Source organism: Thalassophryne amazonica, chromosome 6 (genome assembly GCF_902500255.1).
Source record: "Thalassophryne amazonica chromosome 6, fThaAma1.1, whole genome shotgun sequence".
Lineage (NCBI taxonomy): Eukaryota > Metazoa > Chordata > Actinopteri > Batrachoidiformes > Batrachoididae > Thalassophryne > Thalassophryne amazonica.
In genome coordinates, this window is record NC_047108.1 from 2,239,457 (window position 1) to 2,263,389 (window position 23,933).

Here is a 23,933-nt window from a genome sequence, read left to right on the forward strand (position 1 = left end):
TACCCAGCCAGATTACGTGTGTTCTTTAGTGGAGACGGAGACAGCGCCGTCTACAACAGTGCGGAGGATACCTCAAAGGACTTGGAAAGAAGAGAGCTTTTGTCAGCAGGAGCGGAGGATGCAGTGGACGAGGCAGTCTCGCCATCTACTGGAGCAAGACGACCCAGGTTCACGCGAGTGACAAAGAAGTGGAGCAAAGGAGAGCTGACGAGGAGCATCCAAGAAAGGCTGAGAGTGTTTAAACGAAGCACAGTTTAATGCATCGACCTTTACTTAGGAGAACAGTACAACAGATGTGTAAAGTGAGTTCTAATGATGACTGACAGGCCGTTGGGGAAAGCGCTTCCTCACTTTTTGCTGTCACGATGGACAAGCGGTGGAGAGTGACAGGACTGAGAGGGCCTCACTACTTCCACAGGGATCCCCCTCCCATTACTGAAGGTGGACTTTTGCTTCACTTTTGGAGGTCACGTATGTTCAATGTTCATGTGTTTCTATGTTCTTTTTTGCAGACCTACTTGTGTTATTTGGAGCATCTATTAAGATATAGCTCATATTTTGGCAATGTTGGATAAGCAGAAGTACACAGTCGTCACCCTTAATGTAAATGGTCTACATGATCCTATTAAAAGAAGCAAAGTGATTGCAGAAATGAAAAGGGGAAAGTACGATATCATATTTTGGCAAGAGAGACATATCTCTGCCACGAAGCATGAAAAAAATACGTAAAATGGGTTTCAATAACATATACTACTCCTCAGTTAATGAGGGTCATTCAAGAGGAGTTGCTATTCTAATACCAAACAGAGTAAATTTTCAGTGATAATTTTAAGTGATAAAGATGGATGTTACATATTAGTTAAAGGTCACATAGACAACAAAGAAGTAACATTGTTAAATGTATATAGACCACCAGATAAAGACGAGTATTATTAAGAAAATGTTTGACCTTATTGCCACAGAAACATCTGGGGTACTTATATGTGCAGGTGACTGGAACATTTGTCTCAACCCCTATAATGAATCTTCCAGTAAAATTAAAAAGTCTCAATCAGAAGCAAATTTTACCAAGAAAATGCTTAACGAATTAGGGTTAATAGATGTATGGAGAAACCTCTACCCATCTGGAAAAAGCTACACATTCTATTCACATTCCCATCAAGTACATTCAAGATTAGATTATTTTTTATGTTAATGTCAGACAGACACAGAATTATAAATTGTACTATAGGGGTTAGAGACGTATCTGATCACGCAGATGTTTGTTTGACGCTCCATTTAGATAACAATAAAAAAGAAACTCTATGGAGGCTTAATACAAGCCTTCTTAAGGATGAAAAATTTCATGACTTTGTGGAAAGAGAGTTTATGGATTATGTGGACTATAACAATAATGAGGAGACCTCTCCTAGTATCGTGGGATGCCTCAAAGGCAGTGCTGAGGGGCAAACTAATTATGTGGTCCTCACTAAAGAAAAAAGAAAAAGAAAGCAGTATTAAAAACATGCTTGACAAATTAAAAGAATTAGAATTGGAATACACGAAAAATAAAGACAGTGTTACTCTAAAAAAGATTGATGAAACAATGTTATGTGGGCCGCTGAAGAGGAGGTACTGCTGGCCCACTACCACCAGAGGGCGCCCTGCTTGGAGTGCGGGCTCCAAGCACGAGAGGGCGCCAGACCCAGAGGAAGTGACAGCTGTCACTCATCACACCAGCTGTCACTCATCTACACCACTATTTAAGCCGGACTGCAACTCCACCTCCCCGCAGAGAAATCGACTACCATTAACAAGGTAATTTCTCTGCTGACAGACACTTTGTGTGTTTAACCTGAACTTCTGTTACAGCCGTTTTCCTGGAGTGTTTCCTTGTCTGAGGGATTGGCGTTTGGTGTGACAGCGACGGCTTCGCCTCACATCCCAACCCAGATAAGTGGTTAAACCAGGAGCTGTACGAGTGTGTGATTGGAGGTGGAGGTGCTCCCTCCTAACTGTGTATGGACTGTGAATTACTGAGTGTGCGGACTCACACTCATACATCTTATCTCTGCTTTTTGCCAGCAGTACCAGGGTCGACAGCTGAAGACAGAGGCCACCTGGGGACTCGGGACTTGGCGGCTTCTCTCTCGTCAGGGGTCTTCTATCTTCGAGCCTGCCCACACGTCACCTGGTGTTAAATTCTGTGATTTTAGTTGTGTATTATCACAACATTAAATTGTTACTTTTTGGCTTACTCATTGTCCGTTCATTTGCGCCCCCTGTTGTGGGTCCGTGCTACGACACCTTCACAACAAACAAAACATAGTTTGAATAGACTATATGAGGATCAAATGGAGAAGAAATCTAAATTTATGAAGCAAAATTGTTATGAAAACGGCCCAAAATCGAAGAAACGTCTTGCATGGAGAATACGTAAGCAGCAGACGGATAGATTTGTAAATAAGGTGAAGAGCCCCATCGACAACAAAATATGTCATGAACTGAAGAGTATTCAAAAATCTTTTGTAGCATACTACGAACAACTGTATACTCAACCTCACTCACAGAGTCCACAAATTATAAATCGTTTTCTTTCCCAACTTGATTTACCATCTATAGGAACTGAACAAAATGCCAGGTTAAACAGAGAAATAACAGAGGAAGAAATTAATAAAGCTATCTCTAAATTAAAAGGAAATAAAATGGCTGGAGAAGATGGTTATCCAGCAGAATGGTACAAACATTTCAGACATCAAATAATCCCTTGCCTAAAAAAAGTTTTAATTATATTTTAAAGGGTGGACAGGTACCACCATCTTGGAGAAGAGCAGTCATATCTGTGATTCATAAACCTGGTAAAGATAAAACACAATGTGGTTCTTATCATCCAATATCCGTTCTAAATATTGATTATCGCATATTTGCGACAATACTAGCTAAGAGTCTTGAGGTTTTGATTCCAGAACTGACAGACACTGATCAGTGTGGTTTTGTATGCAACAGACAGACTCATGACAATATTGGATGTGCTCTTCACCTTATTCATAAAATGAAAAACTTAGAATCTGTTGCAGTTAGCCTTGATGCTGAAAAAGCATTTGATTCTGTTAGTTGGGAATATCTTTATTTAACTCTCAACAGATTTGGTTTTAACACAAACATAATCAACTGTATAAAATCATTATATGAATCACCCTCTGCCAGAATCAAGATTAATGTGGACCTTTCTGACACTGTATATTTGAAAAGGGGCTGTTGTCAGGGCTGCCCCCTCAGCGCTAGCCTATTTGCACTTTTTATTGAACCTTTGGCTCAGGCTATTAGAGAACATAAAGATATTTCAGGTATTGTAATAGGAGACATCACACACAAAATCTGTTTGTACGCAGACGATATCCTTTTGACATTATCCAACCCAACAGCCAGTTTACCTGATCTTCTGACACTTGTTTGAATTTGGCTCATATTCTGGGTATAAACTAAATTTACAGAAAACTCAAATTATCGCTTTTAATTATCAGCCAACCATGGAAATTTGTAATATGACAAATTTTAACTGGAAAGGCAATATCATTAAATATCTTGGAATATTTATACCAAAGGATATATCTTCACTTCATGATGAAAATTATAGAAAACGTACAGCTAATATTAAATTTGATTTGCAACGATGGGCATTAATACCAATGAACATTGATTGAAATAGTTAAAATGAACCTATTACCAAGGTTTCTTTACCTATTTCAAGCACTGTCAATTGAAATAACCTTCACACAATTTAAGGAGTGGAATAGAATGTTATCAAATTTTATATGGGGAAACAAAAAACCAAGAATATGATTTCAGATTTTACAATTACGGAAAGAAGAAGGTGGATTAGCTTTACCATGTTTGGAAAGTTACTACAAAGCAGCTCAGTTACGAGTACTGATAAATTGGTGTGACCCCAGTTGCGGGGCTAAATGGAAAGAGATAGACCAGTCTTACTTTGACATACCATTACAATCTATGGTTGGTGATAAACCACTATTAAAAATTCATTCAGAATCTCGTTTATTGCCCTGTTGGATAAAATCACCAATAAATGTGTGGAATAAAATACTTAAAAACAAGAATGTTGAATCAAAGGCCAAAATATTACGTTGGCCAGTTTACGATTCTGAATTTTTACCAGCAAAAACTGATAACAGATTTCAACAGTGGTCTCAAAAAGGTATTACTGGTTATTGGGTTATATCAACAAAAGGTATGCTGAAAAGTTTTTTGGAGCTTTCAGACAAATATAATTTGAACAGACATGACCTTTTTACATATTTTCAACTAAGACATTATTTTGAAAGAAAAATTAAATATGAAGAAGAGGATTTGGTGAAATATTTTCTTGAGGCTTGTAAAGGTAATGCACCGAAGAAACAAATAACAATAGTGTACAAATGTTTACAAGTATTTAAGAATATCTCTACCATGTACATTAAAGAAGCTTGGGAAAAAGAGGCTAATATTACAATATCGGAGAATGAATGGTTTGATATATGTAAAACTGTCATGATTACTTCCAGCTCTGGTCTTTGGAGAGAATTTCCATGGAAGACTGTCATACGTTTTTTTGTTACACCTTATGTTAAGAGTAAACAGTGCAATGACCCTGATAAGGCTCATTGTTGGAGAGATTGTGGACACATTAAAGCAGGACATTTTCATATATTTTGCGACTGTGCAAAGATCGCACCCTACTGGTCAACGGTGATAACAGCAATCCAAAGCATCATTGGATCAACTCTGTCATATGGGTTTACTGAAACATATTTAGGACACATTTCTTGTGGCGTGCCAAAATCACAAAAATATCTTCTGTCAATACTGTTGGTTGGAGCAAAGAAAGCTATCACCAGAAAGTGGTTGTGTAAGGACGCACCTTCACTTTCTGACTGGATTAAAGTAATTAACAAAATTTACGACATGGAGAGGATGACTTTCTCATTGAGGCTGTCTGTTGATAAATGTAACAGATATTGGGAGAAATGGGTTGGCTATATCAAAACACTGAATCTTTAAAGGGGTGACGCACTGTATCTTGACTTACAAGCTATCAACATATATTTGCAAAGTTTAGTATTGATGCTCAGCCCTGTTTTTCCTTTTTCATGGTCTGCTTGCCTTTGTTGTTTTATTTTTATTTGTTATATATGTAACAAAAATGTTTAAACAATCAAAAAATAAAGTTAAAAAAAAAAGAGGGGTCAGTCTAGTTGAACCTGTACACAGTTCATAAGTATAGTGCATCAGAAGATGCAGTCTGGTGTGTGCCCAGGAGCACCATGACAAAGGGATGTTAAAATCAAGCCACATCAGCTGGTGAGGTAACCTGACAAAACCTATTATAAAATGTTTAATACGGTCCCAGATATCATGGATGGACACTAGTGGGGTGTGAGCGCCAGACCTAATTTACATGGATTAGCTCACTGAGTAGCCTCGTGATGTAAACACCCCCCCCCCCCCCCCCCCCAATTTTATGCAACTGTGTTATTTCATCTGTGGAACACCCTGCACCTGAGTGCCATGGACGTTCCCTGAAAGTGAAACCAGCATCCGTTTGTCCCTGTTTGTTTCAGAAAGTGAATGCGGTTCTAGAGAGTCCAACAGGTACTGGTAAAACTCTGTGCTTGCTGTGTTCATCTCTCGCCTGGAGGGAGCACTTCAAGGACACTATTTCCGCCCGTAAGATTGCAGATCGGCTGAAAGGAGAAGAGATGTTCACAAACACAACCCTGGCTTCTTGGGGGACGGCAGTGACAGACGGAGAAACACCAAGTATGTCCATGTCAAAAATGGCTTTGGTTTGTGAGATCATTGAGTCTAACCTGCCATTCAGGCAGTATGGTTGCTTGTCATATTTACAGCATAGGTACCCTCTGAGGCAAAGTTAAATATTTCTTAGATTTTGAGGGTGTTCTGTGACAAGTCTGAGGAATTTATAGAACTTCTGTGGCTGTGATTGAAGAAACCATGCCAGGGTTCTCACAAGGGCCGTGACACATGTCAATGATGCATCAGATGTAAACTATCGGCTTGGTTCCGATACCTAACCTTAACCCTAACCCACAATGGAAACCTTATGATCACTTTGACCCTCTGGGGTCCGAGGGCATTTTTTGGACAGTTCACTCACCTGGCATAAATGTTTTATTATTATTGCTGCATCCCACAATCAAGTTTTATGTCTCTTTTTTTTTCAGGACAAAGGTTTACAATCAAAAATAGGCAAGGAAAAAAATAAAAGGAAAAATAATTTTCCACACACGTTTATTCAAAACACACAGCAAACTATAATAAACAACTGTTTTGACACTTGATAAAGGTAATTTGAGGTCTTGTGTGAAAGACTGAACAACAAAAATGTTCAAACAATAAACACAAATGCACATTTTTAACAATATATACAAAATGGTCTATGCGTTTTGTTGTCCATTGATATGGTAAACAGTGCTGATCGCTGATCGTAATGGCGCAGGGTGCACTGAGTATGAACTATTAATAGTATGTACTCATTGGAGCACCCAGGGGGCTATTCAAACGGGCCAACTAGTAACACATCACTCCTGAAAACAAACTTTGGCTTTTCACGTGAGGTAAATCTGCCCTACAATTGGATTTTGGAAAACCATGTGGCGGTGAACCAATTCCGATTGGACACTCACATTGCGCACGTCATCACACAGCTTCTATGAGGAATACAAAGATGGCCGATGGCTGGCTTGAAAATCCACGGAGTTAACTTTTCAGCAAAAAAAAGTAAATTTCTATTTCATATCATTCAAAAGTTATTTATAATTTAGTAAAGCTTGGTCTTAGCCGTCGTATACGACGGCGTCGGCCCCAGAGGATTAAAAACCCTCAGTGTGGCAACTAGTTAATTGCAAATTTTACCTTAATTTTGTTAACAAAATTAATTTCCCCCTGGTGACTTGAAAAAACCCCACTTTTCCAGGAAAAAAAGACCCCAAACACTTTTCTAAATAATGCCAACTGTTAATTCATTTGGATGGCAATCATTTTGCATCTGCAGCACTTGGACTGCTGGCTTTCCCTAAAACACAGTTTTCTGAGAAGTAACTATTTTATTTTTTATTTTTGGAAAGGATTTGGCACTGCTTTAATTTGATGATTTTTTTTTTAATTACTTAATATATAACAGTATGTCAGCTGATGGTGTTGTGTGTGGGCCGCCAGAAGAGGAGGTACTGCTGGCCCACCATCAGAGGGCGCCCTGTCTGAAGTGCGGGCTTCAGGCACGAGAGGGCGCTGCCGCCACGGACACAGCCGGGAGTGACAGCTGTTACTCATTACTTCCTGACAGCTGTCACACATTCTTCATCATCTCACTCCATAAAACCCAGACGTCATCTCCACCTCATCGCAGAGATATCATACTTCATTGGAGATAATATCCTCAGCCATTTGTGTTTTCTATATCTGTATATTGTGTGTGTTTGCAGGAGTACCGGTCCCTCTTTCTGTGGAGGCTGAGTGAGTGCAGGACGGCACTCTTTTCCCCCTGAGGAATCACTGCGGTACTCTGCAACATATTGAGTGAGAGGTGGAGGTGGCATTCCCACCGTTGTTGTTACTGGGTGTACACACACCCACACTTGACTGTCTTTGTTCTCGCCAGCAGTACCAGATCCGACAGTCGGGGACGGTGATCACCTGGGAATTCACCAGGTTCTGTGGCGGCGGAAATCGTGTGGTTCCGGCTCTTCTCAGGACAGACGTCTTCTATCCTCGAGCCTGCCCACACGTCACCTTTGTGGATTGACTGTAATCATATCCTGAGATTGTCTGTATATTCGTTGTGCTCCTTCACAACATTAAATTGTTACTTTTTGGCTCATCTATTGGCCGTTCATTTGCGCCCCCTGTTGTGGGTCCGTGTCACTACACTTTCCCAACAGATGGCAGCAGATGTCACCGTCTAATGGACAGATTTTGACACGTCAATGGGACAAATTTGGAAAATTACCCACCACCTCATCCCACCATGAATATATTTTTCAGAGGTTTTTTTTTTTTTTTTTTTTTGTTCTCTGTTTGCATTATCTGTGCCATTAAAAGTCTTTGGTAACTCCTTCTTTCACTCCAGACATCTGTGTATATTGAAGGCAAAGTGTCATTTTAAAAACCGTGTGACTTTGATTTGCTGCCCTGATGGGTTTGTCTTGTTAAGTTTAATAAGTCGCCTGCTGCACTGCACCGACTTTTGCCCTGTGGGCCACACTTAGCCCAACCTCTGTTTACAAATAAATTACTTAAAATTACAACTTAAAATTTTTGTTTTTATTGGTATGATGCAAAATGTAGTGTAAAAATTAAGTCGATTGATAAACTACATCGAAATTTCAAAGAATAAGAAGAACTTTATTCATCTCGAAGGAAATTTCTTGGGCACAGGAACCAGACATGAGGTTTTCCACTGCTCAGGAACAACCATTTGGCTCAGGCTCAAGTTGAAGATGTGCTGGAAAATTCCACACAGCTGGACAGCACATCCCTTCAGCACTCTGGGGCTGAGGCCATCAGGAACCACAGCCTTTTCCAGACATAGTTGACTAAATTCTCTTCTCACCTCCTCTGCAGTGATAGTGATGGGAGGGGATGAGGGAGTGCAGGCAGGTCGGTGGGAGGAGGGGGGTGGTGTTGATTGGGGTGTGAGGTGAGTGCACAGAGTGGGGGAGCACTGAGAGGACCTGGGGGAAGGTGGACAGAGCACATGTTAAACCTGTTCTTCAACAGGTTTAACTCATTGACCTCTTGAAGTTCTCCTTCCATCATCTGGTCCACCTTCTTACCATGACCAGTGATGGTTCTCATACCCCTTCCACACCTCCCTCATGTTGTCCTGCTGGATCTTGCTCTCCAGCTTCCTCCTTTAACTGTGCTTCCCCTCTGCAATCTTCTTCCTCAGTTCAAGCAGCGCCCTCTTCAGCTCCTCCCTGTCTCCACTCCTGAATGCAGCCTTCTTCCTGTTCAGTAGTGAAAATAGACATAAAATTGACGACTAACAGAACACACACCTTGACAATGATCTCTGAGTTGTAAAGCTACAGGTGAATGTGATCCATTTACCTTTCCTGCATGGTACGGTTTATTATTAGAAATTTTTTGTCACTGCTAATTTTTATAATAAACCGCTGCAATATCTTGGTATGTTATGATGTGGCAGCTTTTCAAAACAGTTACAGTGCAAATTATGATAGTTTTCTGTGTGCGAGTGTGTGTTTTTTCCTCTTTCAATGAATTTGCATGAATAAGTAATAATTACAAAATGATTATTTTTGTATAATACATTAAATTAAAGAGAAGTTGTTCCAGTGAGGCGTTTTAATCTTTTTTTTTTATTACTCAGGTAATATAGGTACCAATAACTTCACCAAAATTACATTTTAAAAACTTATTTATATTACAATATTTTATTCCGTTGTCTCAGCAGCGGTGGTGGCCAAGAGGTTAAGTGCACTTGTTTCCACTACTGAATCTCGTGTTTCCTGGTAATTTGTCTTTTACAGTAATACCCCTATTCCACAGAGCTCCGTTCCCCTCCGTTTCATCCCAAATAGCAAATTGGGGTGCATTTTGAAGCATCACAGTAACTTCTTGATCCATCTTTTGTCAATCTTGTACAAACTTGGTATACCCAGTAGTTATTTTTTTTCCCTTCCCCTGTCTGCATATATAGTCATGGTAAATGCCACACTGGCAGAACCATTTATCAACATTAATACACATATATGCAATTTATTCTTGCAGGACAGAAGGTATGTAGTGTGTGAGTGAATGTGATGTGCGTGTGTGACCCCCCATCTGCCCTGCCCGATCAGCCTACAAAATCCTACTCAAAGCCGACTGACAACTTCTATCAGGAAGGGCCGACCACCAAAACAACACGAAGACAGACTAAAACGAAAGACAAGTGGTGAAGACAATAACTGTGAGGTGAGACACCGAGGACAGGGGGCCCCAACATAAAACATGCCGGAACAAACCACCACACATGAACGAGCAGTGACAGCGACAGTCTGTTGTCTAGTTAGTGAGCATTCATTCCCTAATCTAGGACACCAGAGTCTTGATCCCCTTGAGAGCACCCAAAACCGAATTGTGGTGTCAGCCACGAACACGTGACCAGCCACACACACAGACCCAGATCACAGCTATATATCCGATCACTACTGTGGCTGGTGTGTTTGGCCAAGATAAAAGTACAGAACCCGACCATAAGACATGGATCACTCCAGCGCATCGAAAGCCATACGGCCGACCACAAGCAACAACAGAAAAGGGCCCAGGACACAGGGTCCCAGGAGGAACCAGGCGAAAAAGGGAGGCGAAAGAGCACAGGCGCCAGGAAGGGCAGCCACCAGGGCAGCACGACGGACCAACAAGGGAGCGGCCTGACAGCACCAGAAGGCACCCCCCCCCCCCCCCCCCCCCCCCCAGCGGAGGCACTGAAAGTATCATTTCAGAGCTCAGCATCATCATTTCTGAGCGTCACCAGCAATTTGCTGATGATCACCTCATTTCTGCTTAAAACTGCGCTCGAGTCATCATCTGTCTCAGCGACAGATGTCTGAAGCTTTTGTAGAACAATCATTTCCACATAAATTCAGCATTATTTCACCATAAAAGATGGCGAACCGTTCAGAGCGCCACAGCTGCTACTGCACCTATGTCATTTCAGAGCGTCAGTAACAGCTCACCGATCGTCGTCTAGTTTCTGCTCGAATCTGACTTTAGAATGATTTAAGAGGTTTTACTTTGTCATCTGATAGTTAGTAATCACATTAATCCCTTTGATTGCTTTGGATGTAGAGTGCTCAGATGTGCTGCTGTGGTCCGAAGTGACGCATGCATGCGCAGTGAAGGAAGGGCAGACCAATTTTTAGGGGGGACCTTTCGGTCTGTGACACCGGCCGTCATCAGCACCAGTTTTGAAATCAGGTTGAAATTTTTGAGCTGTTGAAAAGTAAATATTTGTGGTCACACATGCATGAGCGGTGACATGGTCCCTTCATGTCTCCTACCTGTCTCCTACTGGGGAGGTGATGGTCTAGTGGTCAAGCATTGGGCTTGAGACCAGAGGATCCTTGGTTCAAATCACAGCCTGACTGGAAAATCACTAAGGGCCCTTGGGCGAGATCTTTAATCCCCTAGTTGCTTCCAGTGTGTAGTGGGCGCCTTGTATGGCAGCACCCTGACATTGGGGTGAATGTGAGGCATTATTGTAAAGCGCTTTGAGTGTCTGATGCAGATGGAAAAGCGCGATATAAATGCAGTCCATTTACCGTTTGTTGGTGTGTTTTTATATACCGTAGTGCCGTGTTGCCCTGCACCATGAGGCTGAACCAAATAATTCTCTTGTCATTCCTGATGACTTTGTTGGCTGACCGCATTCAACATGCAGCTTGCCACAACTTTAAGCCACACACCAGGTAGATGGCTTGGATCACCTACACCTGGGCCTTTCTGTTAAATATCGTACTCCCTTCATCCCGTCCTTGTTTCAAAGACATGTCGCTGTTACCACTCGAGTGTGTCAGAGGCAACAACACCAAAACAAGGAAACATGGGAGGAAAGGAGGAATCCAGGAGCAGATTAAAAGGCAACTATACAGACAGTCTCTTCCATCTGTCATACTCAGTTATGTTCAAAGCCGACAGAACAGAGTGGGTGAGCTGCGGGCCTGCACTCAGTACTTCTCGGACGACCGGAAATCTCGACTTATCTCCCTGACTCTGTGAAGGCTCTCAGTTGTCCAGGTGGTTTCCATAGTAGATTCTGCAACACAGAGCCCTACAGGTGCCCCCAACTACAGATGGAAGGGCTAAAGAACAACAACATGTCCGGAAAGCCCTCACAGTATGTGGTTACCCACGATGGTGCCTGGATATAGTGCAAAAGTCTCAAAGAACAAAGAGACCAGACAGACAGGAGACGGAGCCAAGAAGAGTGTCTCTCCCTTATTTAGCAGGAGTAGGGGAAAAACTACAGAGGATCTTCAGACAGTACAAAATCCCAGTTTACTTTAAACCGGTGAACACCTTGAGACAGAAATGAGTTCACCCTAAGGACTGGATCCCTAGCTACAAAAAGAGCAATGTAGTGTATTCTATCAGATGTCAGTAAAACTGCAACAAACACTACATAGGTGAGACTAAGCAGCTGTTACACAAAAGGCTATACCACCACCACAGAGATGGCACCAGTGGACCTCAGTCTGCAGTTCATCTCCACCTGAAAGACAATAACCACATGTTTGAGGACAAGGAAAATCTTAGCCAGAGAAAAGAAATGGTTTGAGAGAGGAGTGAAGGAGGCATTTTATGTGAAACAGTTGAAACCCAGCCTTAACCGGCAGGGGTCTGAGACACACTTTGTCCCCTGTTTACAGTGGGGTACCCAGGTCAAAGCAGTGTCAGTCTTTTGTTCATGGTAATGAGTCATTCACGTCATCAGGAGAGTCGTCAAGGGAGTCGTCAGGAGAGGCATCCATCCCATCATTAGGAGGGACAGCTGCCCTGTCATTAGGAGGGTGCTAACTAGAGGACAATAGGTGCTAATTAGAGCTATTGTTTAGCCTCTCGGTAGGAGGGGTCTGGTTAGGTATAAAACTCCAGCTTTTGTGGCTTCTGTTTGTTCTTCTCTACAAGAGTCAAGACAGATGTCAGACTACCAGAGCAGGAATTTTAGCTGAGGAAGCTTCTGCGATTTGAAGCGAAACGTTCTCGCATCAAGCAACCCAGTCCAGTCGAAGATTCAAGCTTCTCTACTATTATCTCCCTGACAGAGAGTTGGCTTACAGGAGTGGACCCTGATCCTAAGGCAGAAGGATGTGGCGATGTTTTCCTGGACAGAGGGCAGCTGATGATTTTTAGGGCAGTGTTTATGACCCTCTGCACCGCCTTTTTGTCCTCAGCTGTGGAGCCTGCGTACCACACACCCAGACAGTATGTCAGTACCTTCTCCACCAAGGAGTGATAGAAGGCCAGCAGCAGCTTCGTGACCAGTTTGTTCTTTCTGAGGACACGCAGGAAATATTGCCACTGCTGAGCCTTCTTAACCAGAGCCCCGATGTTGGAGGTCCAGGTGTGGTCTGTGGAGATGTGGGTGCCCAGAAATCTGAAGGTGGTGACAGTTCCCACCCATTGTCCATTTATGAGGAGGGTAGGGGTGGTCCTGTCTGCTCTTCCTAAAGTCCATGATGAGTTATTTTGTCTTGTGAACATTCACAGTCAGGTTGTTCTCTGAGCGACAGTTCTTCCACCTTGACCCTGTACGCCAGGGGTGCCCAACCTTTTTGAATCAAGATCTACTTATAAGAAAACTGTGTGTGTGTGTGTGTCTGTGTCTGTATGTACAGTAGTGTTCAGAATAATAGTAGTGCTATGTGACTAAAAAGATTAATCCAGGTTTTGAGTATATTTCTTATTGTTACATGGGAAACAAGGTACCAGTAGATTCATTAGATTCTCACAAATCCAACAAGACCAAACATTCATGATATGCACACTCTTAAGGCTATGAAATTGGGCTATTAGTAAAAAAAAAAAGTAGAAAAGGGGGTGTTCACAATAATAGTAGTGTGGCATTCAGTCACTGAGTTCGTCAGTTTTGTGGAACAAACAGGTGTGAATCAGGTGTCCCCTATTTAAGGATGAAGCCAGCACCTGTTGAACATGCTTTTCTCTTTGAAAGCCTGAGGAAAATGGAATGTTCAAGACATTGTTTAGAAGAACAGCGTAGTTTGATTAAAAAGTTGATTGGAGAGGGGAAAACGTATGCGCAGGTGCAAACAATTATAGGCTGTTCATCTACAATGATCTCCAGTGCTTTAAAATGGACACACAAAAAAAAAACAGATGCGTGGAAGAAAATGGAAAACAACCATCAAAATGGATCGAAGAATAACCAGAATGGCAAAGGCTCACCCATTGGTCAGCTCCAGGATGATCAAAGACAGTCTGGAGTTACCTGTAAGTGCTGTGACAGTTAGAAGACGCCTGTGTGAAGCTAATTTATTTGCAAGAATCCCCCACAAAGTCCCTCTGTTAAATAAAAGACGTGCAGAAGAGGTTACAATTTGCCAAAGAACACATCAACTGGCCTAAAGAGAAATGGAGGAATGATTTGTGGACTGATGAGAGTAAAATTGTTCTTTTTGGGTCCAAGGGCCACAGACAGTTTCTGAGACGACCCCCAAACTCTGAATTCAAGCCACAGTTCACAGTGAAGACAGTGAAGCATGGTGGTGCAAGCATCATGATATGGGCATGTTTCTCCTACTATGGTGTTGGGCCTATATATCGCATACCAGGTATCATGGATCAGTTTGGATTTGTCAAAATACTTGAAGAGGTCATGTTGCCTTATGCTGAAGAGGACATGCCCTTGAAATGGGTGTTTCAACAACACAATGACCCCAAGCACACTAGTAAACCAGCAAAATCTTGGTTCCAAACCAACAAAATTAATGCCTCGCAGATGTGAAGAAATCATGAAAAACTGTGGTTATACAACTAAATACTAGTTTAGTGATTCACAGGATTGCTAAATAAAGCAGTTTGAACATAATAGTTTTGAGTTTGTAAGCGTCAACAGCAGATGCTACTATTATTGTGAACACCCCCTTTTCTACTTTTTTTTTTTACTAATAGCCCAATTTCATAGCCTTAAGAGTGTGCATATCATGAATCCTTGGTCTTGTTGGATTTGTGAGAATCTACTGAATCTACTGGTACCTTGTTTCCCTTGTAACAATAAGAAATATACTCAAAACCTGGATTAATCTTTTTAGTCACATAGCACTACTGTTATTCTGAACACTACTATATATATATATATATATATATATATATATATATATATATACACTCAACAAAAATATAAACGCAACACTTTTGGTTTTGCTCCCATTTTGTATGAGATGAACTCAAAGATCTAAAACTTTTTCCACATACACAATATCACCATTTCCCTCAAATATTGTTCACAAACCAGTCTAAATCTGTGATAGTGAGCACTTCTCCTTTGCTGAGATAATCCATCCCACCTCACAGGTGTGCCATATCAAGATGCTGATTAGACACCATGATTAGTGCACAGGTGTGCCTTAGACTGCTCACAATAAAAGGCCACTCTGAAAGGTGCAGTTTTATCACACAGCACAATGCCACAGATGTCGCAAGATTTGAGGGAGCGTGCAATTGGCATGCTGACAGCAGGAATGTCAACCAGAGCTGTTGCTCGTGTATTGAATGTTCATTTCTCTACCATAAGCCGTCTCCAAAGGCGTTTCAGAGAATTTGGCAGTACATCCAACCAGCCTCACAACCGCAGACCACATGTAACCACACCAGCCCAGGACCTCCACATCCAGCATGTTCACCTCCAAGATCGTCTGAGACCAGCCACTCGGACAGCTGCTGAAACAGTCGGTTTGCATAACCAAAACATTTCTGCACAAACTGTCAGAAACCGTCTCAGGGAAGCTCATCTGCATGCTCGTCGTCCTCATCGGGGTCTCGACCTGACTCCAGTTTGTCATCGTAACCAACTTGAGTGGGCAAATGCTCACATTCGCTGTCGTTTGGCACGTTGGAGAGGTGTTCTCTTCACGGATGAATCCCGGTTCACACTGTTCAGGGCAGATGGCAGACAGCGTGTGTGGCGTCGTGTGGGTGAGCGGTTTTCTAATGTCAATGTTGTGGATCGAGTGGCCCATGGTGGCGGTGGGATTATGGTATGGGTAGGCGTCTGTTATGGACGAAGACCACAGGTGCATTTTATTGATGGCATTTTGAATGCACAGAGATACTGTGATGAGATCCTGAGGCCCATTGTTGTGCCATACATCCAAGAACATCACCTCATGTTGCAGCAGGATAATGCACAGCCCCATGTTGCAAGGATCTGTACACAATTCGTGGAAGCTGAAAATGTCCCAGTTCTTGCATGGCCGGCATACTCACCGGACATGTGACCCATTGAGCATGTTTAGGATGCTCTGGACCGGCGTATACGACAGCGTGTACCAGTTCCTGCCAATATCCAGCAACTTCGCACAGCCATTGAAGAGGAGTGGACCAACATTCCACAGGCCACAATTGACAACCTGATCAACTCTATGCGAAGGAGATGTGTTGCACTGCATGAGGCAAATGGTGGTCACACCAGATACTGACTGGTATCCCCCCCAATAAAACAAAACTGCACCTTTCAGAGTGGCCTTTTATTGTGGGCAGTCTAAGGCACACCTGTGCACTAATCATGGTGTCTAATCAGCATCTTGATATGGCACACCTGTGAGGTGGGATGGATTATCTCAGCAAAGGAGAAGTGCTCACTATCACAGATTTAGTATTGTGTGGGCCGCCAGAAGAGGAGGTACTGCTGGCCCACCACCAGTGGGCGCCCTGCCTGAAGTGCGGGCTTCAGGCACGAGAGGGCGCTGCCGCCACGGACACAGCCGGGGGTGACAGCTGTCACTCATTATCTCTTGACAGCTGTCACCCATCTACTCTACATCATCTCACTCCATAAAGACCAGACGTCATCTCCACCTCGTTGCCGAGATATCGTACTTCTTTGGAGGTAATAGACTCAGCCGTTTGTATTTTGCAATATATCTGTATATTGTGAGTGTTTGCAGGAGTACCAGTCCCTCTTTCTGTAGAGGCTGAGTGAGTGCAGGACGGCACTCTTTTCCCCTGAGGAATCACTGCGGTACTCTGCAGCATATTGAGTGAGAGGTGGAGGTGGCATTCCCACCGTTGTTGTTACTGGGTGTACACACACCCACACTTGACTGTCTTTGTTCTTCGCCAGCAGTACCAGATCCGACAGTCGGGGACGGTGATCACCTGGGAATTCGGGACTTGGCGGCTCCAGTATTCACCAGGTTCGGTGGCGGCGGAAATCGTGTGGTTCCGGCTCTTCTCAGGACAGACGTCTTCTATCCTCGAGCCTGCCCACACGTCACCTTTGTGGATTGACTGTAATCATATTCTGAGATTGTCTGTATGTTCGTTGTGCACCTTCACAACATTAAATTGTTATTTTTTGGCTCATCTATTGACCGTTCATTTGCGCCCCCTGTTGTGGGTCCGTGTCACTACACTTTCACAACATTTAGACTGGTTTGTGAACAATATTTGAGGGAAATGGTGATATTGTGTATGTGGAAAAAGTTTTAGATCTTTGAGTTCATCTCATACAAAATGGGAGCAAAACCAAAAGTGTTGCGTTTATATTTTTGTTGAGTGTATATATACATATATATATATATATATATATATATATATATATATATATATATATATATATATAATATGTGTGTGTGTGTGTGTGTGTGTGTGTGTGTGTGTATCGAGATCTACCAAGCTATATGGAACGCCACAGCGTAGCCGCAACATATTGTGCAGCAATATAATAACACAATTTTCTGGCAGGTTTTAACAATAATAATGCATCATTGAAGTAAATGTGCACAGTGGAAAAGAATAAGCACAAGTAGTCCTCGGACTGGCCTCAAGTTGGAAAAGTTGTTCCCGACCTTAGTGGGACTTCTGTCCCCGAGAGGAGGAAGCTGGTCTCTGATAGTCTGGACAGTAGGAGCTGAGTTCAGCCGTAATCAGGCACTCAGACACTCTCTGTCTGCATTAGAGTCCAGATTTGGACGTTCATGTCAGGTGTTGCTCTGGTTTTGAGCTCAATGTCATTTTTCAGTGTGAGGATCCAGGATGAAGAGTGATGTCATTTTGGACGATATACAGTCCACATCTTTTTCACATTTACATAATTATTGTATGGCCTTGCCTTACAATATAAAGCGCCTTGGGGCAACTGTTTGTTGTGATTTGGCGCTATATAAAAAAATTGATTGATTGATTGATCTATATTTTCCCCAAATGGAAAACTGACAACAGGCTCTTTGGAGGCAAAGTCAGTAAGATGCTCTGCACGTGATCATCATAACGTGCACTCTCAGGCTCCACCCACTCTGTGTCCTGGTGCTTAAGTTCTGTGTCCATGTGTGGAAAGTTCTGCAGGTCTCACTGTTGCAACCTGCTTGATAGCACATGTAATATGCTTTTAAACTTGATTTCAAATCCAACAGCTGTGCATGTTCAGCATGGATTGAACGTTTCATAAATTTACCTCTGCTGAGCCACCGAACATCTGTGTGCAGCAGATGTGTGTCTCCTCCAGCTGTGAACAGAATGAATGTGTCCTCAGACTCCTGGCCCGAACAGAACACTGCTGTCTTGTTCTCCACATTCATCACTCTTCATATTTATTTATCATGAATCATTGTGTTGCTCACCGACTTTTCAATTCCTGGACTTTTCAAGCGAGCAGAGGGGATTTAGCCGGGTTAGCATTAGAAGTTAGCATCGTATTTCTTGTGAATCGTCTGAAATGCCGCTCCAAATTCCCTTTCTTCAGTAAAGCCACATTTACATTGCACATAAGACAGATGGATTTGCCATTTGAAAAAATGAGACAAGAAACTGACATTTAATGAATGTGTACAAAATACAGCCAGAAAGTTGCAGAAGAGGATGTTTTTTTCTAAGGAAACTAAATCATTGTAGAATAGACAGCTCTTCAAATGTTTTACAAGGCTCTTTTGCAGATTGTTTTATCATTTGGTCTTATTTATGCCTTTGGTAACATGTACATTAAGGACCAGAAGAAACTGTAATGAAGAGTTAGAACATCCAGTAAGATCATTCCCTGGGTCCCACAAGTCCCAGGGTAGGGCCCCAAGACCACGGCAGGACCAGGCAGACAGACCACCCCCACCCCAGCGATCCCTGGCTGTGGCTGACCCCACATGCACATGTTATTATTTACTCTCCCTTGATGTGTGCGACCCCCTAAGTGAGCAAGGATAAAGTGTTGCATTAAAAACATGGCAGGAATGGCAGGTGGCAGACTGCCGTGGGAAGCCGTGGCACACTGCTGCACCACAGCCTGCCCTGCAAACCCACCGCCGCCTAGTGGCCCCGACTCTAAATTGGTGAATGTGCTTACTAAATGTGTAGAGATAAAGTGTGTGCATTAAAATGGCAGGGCATGAGTAGCGGATGGTGGCTGCTGTGCCACAGACTGCAAACCCATCACCAACACTTGACCGCATCAGGTGTCTGTAGTTCAGTGGTTCTCAGTTTATAAATGACAGAACAAACTCTCAATGATTCATCCTCATCATCAGAATTTCTTAAGAAGCAAGAGGTCAAGTGGCAGACTCCTGCAAAGGAAAGTTAGGACCACAAGTTACACCAAGTCTTTGGTACCGACAGCAGTTGATTGTACAACAATAGACTTAAAAACTCTTTGGCATTTTAAATTATGAGCACAGTGTATATTTTAGCACTCAGCCATTTTATTTATCCAGACATGCTTGTCATGTTTTTATTGCTTTGTCTGTCTTGTCTTTGCTTTTCTTTTAATGGCTTGCATATATGTTTTTACTGTTATGCACCAGTAGTGTGTAATGATGACCACATGAATTTCCATACTTGTGGATAATAAAGTTTACCTTGATCCTTGAAGTTACATCCAATTTGCCAAATCTGCATTATTACGTGGTCACTTCTGGGTGTTCAGTCATGTTCAAACATCTTTAAAAACAGCTCGATTTTACTGTATAGACCTTTATGCAGTCATCACGACAGTAAATCTGGACTTCACACTTTTATGTAAACTTTGCAGTTAGTCTGCAGCTCGTACGCATGCCAAACTGTGAGGGGCGGTGCGTACGGATCCACTGAGCTGTTACACCATTAGACAGGACTGTATGATGGAGGCCAGTGTTCAGTTACAAAGTAAACAACCCTGTAATAATGTCAAAGAGATGAAATTCTAATTGTTACTGGTGAAATGTGGCTAATTATTGTGTTCTTTGTGTAAAAGTTTACTACACAGATGTGCCCAAGATCATATATGCATCCAGGACACACTCTCAGCTCACACAGGTCATCAGCGAGTTAAAGAACACCGCTTACAGGTGAGATGATGTCATATTGAAATTAAAGACATGTCAGTGAAGTTCTAATTGTGTGTGTGTCTTTCTGCTGGTTCAGACCGAAGGTGTGTGTGTTGGGTTCCCGAGAGCAGTTATGTATCAATCCCGAAGTGATGCGCCAGGAAAGTAATCACGTAAAGGTAGGGTGGCTGTAACAGTGTTGTGTTCATTGATTATTTTAAATCTACAGGTTTTGTTTAAATCACCACATTAATGCAGTGTCTATAAACTGGTCTTAATTTTGTCACCTGTTATTTAATTTAGTCTCGTCTTGTGCAGGGTTCTCCCCAGATATTTGTAGTATAGCTGTGCTGTTGGCAATTATAACCCGAGGCGGCGCGTTGCGAGTCATTTTGGCTGGTTTTAACAACTCACGATTCAATTCGATTCCGATTCTTGGGGTGACGATTTGATTCAGAATCGATTTTCGATTCAAAGAGCTCTAAGAAATAGTTATTGTTGTGAAAGTGTAGTGACACGGACCCACAACAGGGGGCGCAAATGAACGGTCAATAGATGAGCCAAAAATTAACAATTTAATGTTGTGAAGGAGCACAACGAACATACAGACAATCACAGAATATGATTACAGTCAATCCACAAAGGTGACGTGTGGGCAGGCTCGAGGATAGAAGACGTCTGTCCTGAGAAGAGCCGGAACCACACGATTTCCGCTGCCACCGAACCTGGTGAATACTGGAGCCGCCAAGTCCCGAATTCCCAGGTGATCACCGTCCCCGACTGTCGGATCTGGTACTGCTGGCGAGAACAAAGACAGTCAAGTGTGGGTGTGTGCACACCCAGTAACAACAACGGTGGGAATGCCACCTCCACCTCTCACTCAGAAAACAGGTACGTGCAGCAGTTGAGAGTACTTATCACAGAATAGCGTGGGGAGCGAAGACGTCAGCTCTCCACGTCTCTCACACTCAGCCTCCGGCTATGAGCACTCACGGAACTGACTGCAAACACTGTGTAACAAACACTTGTCAGAAAAGACAAAAGCAACGGCTGAGAGTTTTACCTCCAATGAAGTACGATATCTCGGCAACGAGGTGGAGATGACGTGTGGTCTTTATGGAGTGAGAGGACGTTGAGTAGATGGGTGACAGCTGTCAAGAGGTAATGAGTGACAGCTGTCACCCCCGGCTGTGTCCGTGGCGGCAGCGCCCTCTGCTGGTGGTGGGCCAGCAGTAGCTCCTCTTCTGGCGGCCCACACACAACAGGACCCCCCCCTCAACGGGTGCCTCCTGGCGCCCGACCAGGCTTGTTCGGGTGACGGTGGTAGAAGTCGGCCAGGAGGGCCGGATCCAGGATGAAGCTCCTCTTCACCCAGGAGCGTTCTTCGGGTCCATACCCCTCCCAGTCCACCAAGTACTGGAACCCCCGGCCCATCCGACGGACGTCCAGGAGCCGGCGCACCGTCCAAGCCGGCTCCCCGTCGATGATCCGAGCAGGAGGCGGCGCCGGTCCGGGAGCACAGAGGGGTGAGGTGTGGTGAGGTTTGATTCGTGACACGTGAAAAACCGGATGGATCCGCAGTGAAGCCGGGAGTTGGAGCTTCACTGCGGCAGGACTGAGGACTTTGAGGATCTTGAAGGGGCCAATGTACCTGTCCTGAAGTTTCGGGGAGTCCACCTGGAGGGGGATGTCCTTCGTGGAAAGCCACACCTCCTGCCCGGGCTGGTAAGCAGGGGCCGGGGATCGCTGGCGGTCTGCATGGGTCTTCGCCCTTGTCCGGGCCTTCAACAAGGCAGAACGGGCGGAGCGCCACACCTGACGGCACTTCCGCAGGTGGGCCTGGACCGAGGGCACACCGACCTCTCCCTCCACCACGGGAAACAACGGGGGCTGATACCCCAAACACACCTCAAATGGGGAGAGGCCGGTGGCAGAGGACACCTGGCTGTTATGCGCATACTCGATCCAGGCCAGATGTTTACTCCAGGCCGTCGGGTGTGCGGACGTCACACAGCGTAGAGCTTGCTCCAATTCTTGATTGGCCCGTTCTGCCTGTCCATTGGTCTGCGGATGATACCCGGACGAGAGGCTCACAGTAGCCCCCAGTTCCCGGCAGAAGCTCCTCCAGACGTGTGAGGAGAACTGGGGACCACGATCTGAGACGATGTCGGTGGGTATCCCATGCAGACGGATGACGTGGTGGACCAGGAGGTCTGCTGTCTCCTGGGCTGTTGGGAGCTTCGGGAGGGCCACGAAGTGGGCCGCCTTGGAGAATCGGTCCACTATCATGAAGATGGTGGTGTTGCCCTGGGACGGCGGGAGGCCCGTGACGAAATCCAGGCCGATGTGGAACCAGGGGCGATGAGGCACAGGTAACGGCTGGAGAAGACCTTGGGACCTTTTATGGTCTGCCTTGCCCCTGGCACAGGTGGTGCAGGCCTGGATGTACTCCCGGACGTCGGCCTCCATAGACGCCCACCAGAAGCGCTGCCGGACAACTGCCACGGTCCTTCGCACCCCTGGATGACAGGAGAGCTTGGAACCGTGACAGAAGTCCAAGACTGCAGCTATGGCCTCTGGTGGGACGTAAAACTGGTTCTTCGGACCTATTCCTGGGTCCGGGCTCCGTGCCAGGGCCTCCCGGACGATCCTCTCCACGTCCCAGGTGAGGGTGGCCACGATAGTGGACTCAGGCAGGATGGGCTCCGGAGAATCCGACAGTGCAGTTTTGACCTCCTCTTCGTGTACCCGGGACAAGGCATCCGACCTCTGGTTCTTGGTCCCGGGGCGATAGGTGATCCGGAAGTCAAAACGCCCAAAGAACAGTGACCAGCGGGCTTGCCTGGGGTTCAGCCGCTTGGCGGTCCTGATATACTCCAGGTTCCGATGGTCAGTGAAAACCGTGAACGGCACAGGCGCTCCCTCCAACAGGTGTCTCCACTCCTCAAGAGCCTCTTTCACCGCAAGGAGTTCTCGATTGCCGACGTCATAGTTCCGTTCAGCCGGGGTCAACCTGCGTGAAAAGTAGGCACATGGGTGAAGAACCTTATCAGTCTCTCTGCTCTGGGATAGCACGGCTCCTATCCCTGAGTCAGAGGCGTCCACTTCAACCACGAACTGGCGGCTAGGGTCGGGCTGCACCAAAACTGGCGCAGTAGAGAACCGTCGTTTCAACTCCTTGAACGCGGCTTCGCACCGATCCGACCAGGTGAAGGGGACTTTTGGAGAGGTCAGGGCTGTCAGGGGGCTACCTACCTGACTGTAGCCCTTAATGAACCTCCTATAGAAATTAGCGAAGCCGAGGAACTGTTGCAGCTTCCTACGGCTTGTTGGTTGGGGCCAATCTCTCACCGCCGCAACCTTGGCCGGATCAGGGGCGACGGAGTTAGAGGAGATGATAAACCCCAGGAAGGACAAAGACGTGCGGTGAAACTCGCACTTCTCGCCCTTCACAAACAGTCGGTTCTCTAACAACCGCTGCAGGACCTGACGTACATGCTGGACATGGGTCTCAGAATCCGGAGAAAAGATGAGAATATCGTCCAGATATACGAAGACGAATCGGTGCAGGAAGTCCCGCAAGACGTCGTTAACCAAGGCTTGGAACGTCGCGGGGGCGTTGGTGAGGCCGAACGGCATGACCAGGTACTCAAAGTGACCTAACGGGGTGTTAAATGCCGTCTTCCATTCGTCTCCCTTCCGGATCCGAACCAGGTGATACGCATTTCTAAGATCCAGCTTAGTAAAGATTTTGGCTCCATGCAGGGGGGTGAACACGGAATCCAACAATGGCAACGGGTATCGGTTGCGAACCGTAATCTCATTCAGCCCCCTGTAATCAATGCATGGACGGAGTCCGCCATCTTTCTTGCCCACAAAAAAGAAACCTGCCCCCATCGGGGA

The 23,933-nt window shown here is 44.6% G+C and overlaps 1 protein-coding gene across 1 annotated transcript in view; it reads left to right on the forward strand.

The window, feature by feature from the left end:
- Positions 1 to 365: 365 nt before the first annotated feature.
- Positions 366 to 23,933, forward strand: part of rtel1 (regulator of telomere elongation helicase 1) — a 225,346-nt gene continuing 201,778 nt past the window's right edge. Inside the window, exons 1-4 of the mRNA XM_034173464.1 lie at positions 366 to 441; positions 5,563 to 5,796; positions 19,958 to 20,051; positions 20,128 to 20,209. Coding sequence (XP_034029355.1) covers positions 366 to 441; positions 5,563 to 5,796; positions 19,958 to 20,051; positions 20,128 to 20,209 — 486 coding nt within the window. The remainder of the gene's footprint in view (positions 442 to 5,562; positions 5,797 to 19,957; positions 20,052 to 20,127; positions 20,210 to 23,933) is intronic.